The 5,504-nt window shown below is 44.4% G+C and overlaps 1 protein-coding gene across 1 annotated transcript; it reads left to right on the top strand.

Moving 5' to 3' along the window:
• Window positions 1–2,530: 2,530 nt before the first annotated feature.
• TNP1 (transition protein 1) lies at window positions 2,531–2,902 on the top strand (the record flags this gene model as incomplete). The annotated part of the gene is made up of 2 exons (XM_081051390.1): window positions 2,531–2,669; window positions 2,874–2,902. The coding sequence occupies 2 exons, from the start codon at window positions 2,531–2,533 to the stop codon at window positions 2,900–2,902; spliced, it is 168 nt and encodes a 55-aa protein (XP_080907516.1).
• Between the last annotated feature and the right edge of the window lie 2,602 nt (window positions 2,903–5,504).

The raw sequence follows: 5,504 nt of genomic DNA, 5'->3' as shown, positions 1-5,504 counted from the left end.
TCTGTTATGGAGACAATGACTTTTTTCCCTTTCCTGTGGAAGTGGAAATGCATCCACTGGTATACCATGTCACTCTGTGTTGTACTGTCTGTCCTCATAATACCAAAGCAGCTAGAATGAACAAATATTTATTAATCACCTACTCTGAACCATGTCAATACCTGTAAGAAATGCAGTAGAAATAAAAAATACAACCCCTAACTACAACAAGCCTGCCACAAGTCATATCATCTTGTGATATGACTTGAGATTACCTAACCCAACCAGCTTATTTACAAAATAAGAGAGCCGAAGTCCGGGGAAGTGATGGTTGTGGCCAGTCAGTACCAGAACCAAGCTACACTGCCTCCTGTTAAGATCAGACTCACACATGGGACATGGCATGTGAGCACAAAACAGGGTTTTACACCATTAATATTGGTTGTCCAGACTTTGAGGACAATGTTATAGGGCCATAGACCTGAAACAAATTTCAAAGGACAGTGAAAATGTGAAAAGTCAGGGATGTCTTCCTTGGGGTGGTAGGACAAAATAGGGAAGAATAGGATAGTCCAAAACATAGGATTTTTTTGTTTATTCAACAAATATTCCATAAATCTTCATTGGGCTCCTACTCTGTGCCCTGGGAATATGTAGCCAGGAACACCATTTTTAAATTCCTGCTTTCATGAAACTTGCTTGTAGGAGGAACAATTAGCCTGGAGTGGACAGAAAAGTTCCCAAGATACAAAGACAAGGCAGCAGCCTGTTTCATACAGTTCTTTCCTCTTTGGGTCAAAAAATCTCTAATGGAAGTTCTCCAGAGAGACCTGCCTAGAAACAGGAAAATGGAAAGTGTCACTTATGATGGCTCTTCAAGGAATCTGGGTTTCAAGACATGATTTGTCATCTCATCTATAAACATCAGAAATACAGGGAGTGGGGCTTGAACCACATTCTCAGTTTTATTCAACCAATTTTTGCTGAGACCCTACTACATACAAGATACATAGGATAATGGCGGGTGGGGCTTGGAGAGAAGGAAAGACCCAGGAGAAAGACAGAAGACATAGTTATCAAGTTCCATTGAATTTTTTTTTTCAAAAGGACTCACTACAAGATATAAAAAAGGAAGAAGAAAAGATTGGATGATGAGTCCATTATGAGGGAAGTTGGGGATAGTGAATATCTCCAGCTCAGTCTCTACTCTGAACTCTAGATCATTCAGTATCTTTATTTGGAAATCTCAAGGGCCCCTCAAACCCAAAATGTCTTAGACTAAAATGCATGATCATCACTGCCGTTATGCTTGGCTTTTATCTCAGTGAGTGGCACCAGCATCCAGAGAGCTGCATTAGAAAAAACAAAAGCCACACCCTTGATACCCTCTGCTCTCACCAACTAAATCCAACCCATCAATACCAAGTCTGTGTCTCCCGTCTCTCTTCATCCCAATCAACACCCTCCCTGGCCTGGCCTAAGTCATTATCAAATATTTCTCTCTCCTTAACCTCTATTATTGACAATAGCCTCTCCCCTTATTCACTTCACTTCTCCATTAATTCATCCCCACCCCCACCTCACCCCCTGCAGCTTCTAATCTCATCATGTCATCGTAAATATTTTTCCATGGCTTTTCAATGTAAGTAAGCCTGGTTTGCCTCTCTCCAACCTCATCTGCACCATGTTGGGAAGTAATTATTCACTGATCCGTGTAGCTATCAGGTGAATGACTTTCTTCCCCACTGGATTGAAATCTCCATGAACATAGAGTCTATGTACGTCTGTTTTTGTCCACTATTTTCTTATCACCCAAGTGTATGGCACATACTATGTAATCAGTAAATATTTGCTGACTGAATTTTTTTAAAAGGTTAAATCAATGGTTCTCGGCCATGGGTGATTTTGTTCGTCCCCTCAAGGCAATGTTTGAAAATATTTTTGGTTGTCACAGTTGTGGGGACTCTATTGACATCTAATGGGAAGAGTCCAGGAATGCTGCCAAACAGCGTACACTGCACAGGACAGTCCGACAAAATTACTCAGCCAGCAGAGCTGATGCTGAGAAACCCTGACCTAATTGAAAGCAAGGAATATTTATGTTTTGATCACATTGAATTGGATCTCTTAGAGTCAAGTCCCTATAGAAACACATTTGTTATCTCCCAATGCGGTAGAGAGACTTAAACACACATTTTATACAGGCACTCAACAACCATTAAATTTCCTACAGGCAGGCAGGAGATAATAGCTCTTGTACTCCCCAGAAGCTCCCAACCGGACTGAAATTTAGTTGCTCAATAACACCTGTCTGAAAAGCATTATTTAACATAAAAATTACCTCAAAATTGAGGGTAGCCTTGAGCTGCACTAGAGGGGCCACCTTATTTTGCATATACGACCAAAGTGTAACAAAAGCTAGTGACAGCATAATGGAGCCCCACCCAGCTGATAAGCCACACCCCTTCACAGTCACAATGGCTAAGGCCTTAAATACCCAGATTTGCGCCCTCCGGGCCCTGCAAAGCCCCTCATTTTTGCAGAAATTGCAATGTCGACCAGCCGCAAGTTAAAGAGTCATGGCATAAGGAGGGGCAAGAACCGATCTCCTCACAAGGGGGTCAAGAGAAGTGGCAGCAAAAGAAAATACCGGAAGGGTGGCCTGAAGAGTAGAAAACGGGGCGATGATGGTGAGTGAGGGATGAGTAGGAGAATAGTCAAACATGTGGGGACTTGTTGCCCTAGGACTCTCTGTCTTGGTGTTAGCTCTCCTAGGACCCTAACATCTCAGCCTGAGAATCTCATTTCCATTCAAATAACTGTTTGGGCAGGAATACTATGAATCGGTATGTTCTAACTGGTGTCCCTGTTGCAAATGTGCCCTTCTCCCACAGCCAATCGCAATTACCGCTCCCACGTGTGACCACATCAGTGGGCTCTGGCCTGGTGAACTTCATACACCACCAGGCAGCAAGGAGAGGACAGCAGAAGGACTGCCAAGGAGGCCTGAAGTGAGATCAAAGCCAGAGAAGAGCCTACCGTGTGGGTAAAATGCCAGTCGTGACGAAATGAGGAATGTATATGTTGGCTGTTTCTCCCCAATGTCTCAATAAAATTTTGAAAACTGAAAAGTATGTTTATTTTGACATTTTGGTTGAAAAAGGGGTTCCTGAGCTCGGCAGACTTGGAAGAATTAGCCGGTATGAAACCATTAAACATAACTTGGAAAATATCAAAGTCATCTGCTCTGACTTCCTTTTTCTCATGTGCCCCAACTCTGGCCATGCACCATCACCATATTTGGGTCTTGGTCTCAATGTGCTGTCTCCCTCCCCAACATGGAAAGGGAGAGGAGACAAGTGCAGTTCTCCCTTTTTATCTCCTCTCCCTTTCCACGTTGGGGAGGGAGACAGCACATTGAGACCAAGACCCAAATATGGTGCACAGTGTTGATGGGCTAAAGACGCCAAAACACGTTAAATTAAAACTAAAGGCATGTCCCAGAGGTAGAAAACACCCAGAGGTATTTATTGGACAGGTTTAGCAAACTATTAAGATATGGGATTTGATACTATTACTAGTAGAATGGTTATGTTAGGTTTGAGCTGGACAAGGCTGAAGGCAAGGATGTTGCCTGAGAAGTTCAATTCAAGCCACATGGTGTGAAGCCACCCGGTGTGATTCTGTCAGAAGTTAACCTTAGTCAAGAGTGTCTGGAAGTAAACATTTCCTCAATCTGCGGGGACCTTATTGATCATTGGCAGGGAAAAACTGTCCTTAGCTGTATCCCTCATTTTACCTTGACCTTGGGTTCTGATATGGTCCAGCCAAGGATCTGACACCTCCTCTCAGCATCCACCCACTCAGAGTGGGTAATAGTTTTCTTAATGAGTCCTTCCTGTTGCCTCAGAGGCACTACCAGGGTGGTAGAGGGTGGAATTGACAACTCATATTTAAACCAAGCCACCCACTTGGTTACTTGCAACCAGGAAAGGATATAAGCAGGAAAGAATGAGAGGAGCAGGAGGTGAGACATGAAGTTTCCATTTTCCAACAGTGGGGTTTGTGACATGGAACCAAATAACCAAAGGGAGGGAAGGGGAACTTCTTGGATGCTGACTTGGAGGTGTATAGATACCAGAATATTGGGAGAAGACTGTTAACAAGAGATGTGCAGCAAAAGGATGAGAAAAATCCAGGTCATTTCACTTGTATTGGAGTAAAGATATTTCCGTTGCTTTGTCCTGTCTCCATCTCAGAGCTCTTTTCCTTTCTTTTCCTCTTTCAGGTTCATGTATCTCCCCTTAGCATCAGGCACACAGACACTGAACCAAACTTGAATTTCCTTCCTAATATTTTCAGCTTCTAAAGAAAATAAAGGAAACACTCCATGACCCTCATCCTCTATGGTTATGCCTGTTTTATCTCCTACTAGTGTTTGTTCCTATTTTGTTCCTATTTTTCTAACCAAACTGAAAATAATCCTCCACATGTTTGTCCATAGCATGACTGCACAAAGCTCTTTATAAACAGTTCTGATCTGGAATCCCTATTCAGAAATGGCCATTCTCGCATTCTCTCATGCCCTCTGGGAGGTTCTCTGCTTCCATGTAAAGAAAGCCCTTGCCACACACAAAATCCAGTGTTAACATCAAGCATTTGCTGCTCTGGCTATAAATTCTTCTAAACTTCCCCGGGAAGCATAGACTAAGATGGAGTTTGGGTGCAAGCTGTTTGTTAGAGACCAGCACTTGTGAAGGGCTGAGGGCGGGGAGCAGTGGAAGGAGTTGAACATTCCCCTATGGAGCCAAAATAGCCCCTTCAGGCTGCTTCGATAAGGGATCGCTTTGGTCAAGGCATTTCTGTGCTGAGGCAGATCCTAACGTTAGTGCCAGCTGGAGGCTGTGTGCTGGGCTGCACGTGCCACCATCCAGGCAGCACAGTGCTGTGTCGCTTATGCTTGCTTTCTGATTTCCTGCATTCCTTCCCACACTCCTTTCCCCTGCCACTCCTTGGGGGCTGTGTGCCAGGATCCTTCAAATGCTTTCATGCCCAGCACTCGCTGCGTCCTCTTTTCTCTGCCATCTTTTGGGATTGCCAGTGTGCACAGAGACGATCTCTCCCATAGACAAAAGGCAAGAGTCAGGAACACACTAGAAGAGCAACAGTGCTGACAGTGTGAAATTTACTTCCTTTGAGAAACAGGTTCGAACCAGGAAGTTCGTCAGGATCCCCCAGGAAACCAGATCTGCGGAGAGCTCACATGAAGAGACTTTACTGAAGGACGGACTAGTCACAGAGGCTAGACAACTAGATCTTAGCAATGGTGGCTCGGAGGGGACAAACAAATAGTGTTACAGGAGGCCCAGGACAGCCAGAACTGTGTGTTTGGCATGGGCAGGGCAGGTGGGTCTCTTGTATAGACTGGACTGGGGAGCACGACAGCTGCTGCCAGAGTCTCAGAAGCAGAGTGGAAATACTCTTGACATTTCGCTCCTCCAGCCAGCCCTCCAGTCTCCTCCTGG

The sequence above is a fragment of the Rhinolophus hipposideros genome (assembly GCF_964194185.1).
Source record: "Rhinolophus hipposideros genome assembly, chromosome: 6".
In the NCBI taxonomy this organism is placed as follows: Eukaryota; Metazoa; Chordata; class Mammalia; order Chiroptera; family Rhinolophidae; genus Rhinolophus; species Rhinolophus hipposideros.
This window is presented reverse-complemented; position numbering and strand designations above follow the sequence as displayed.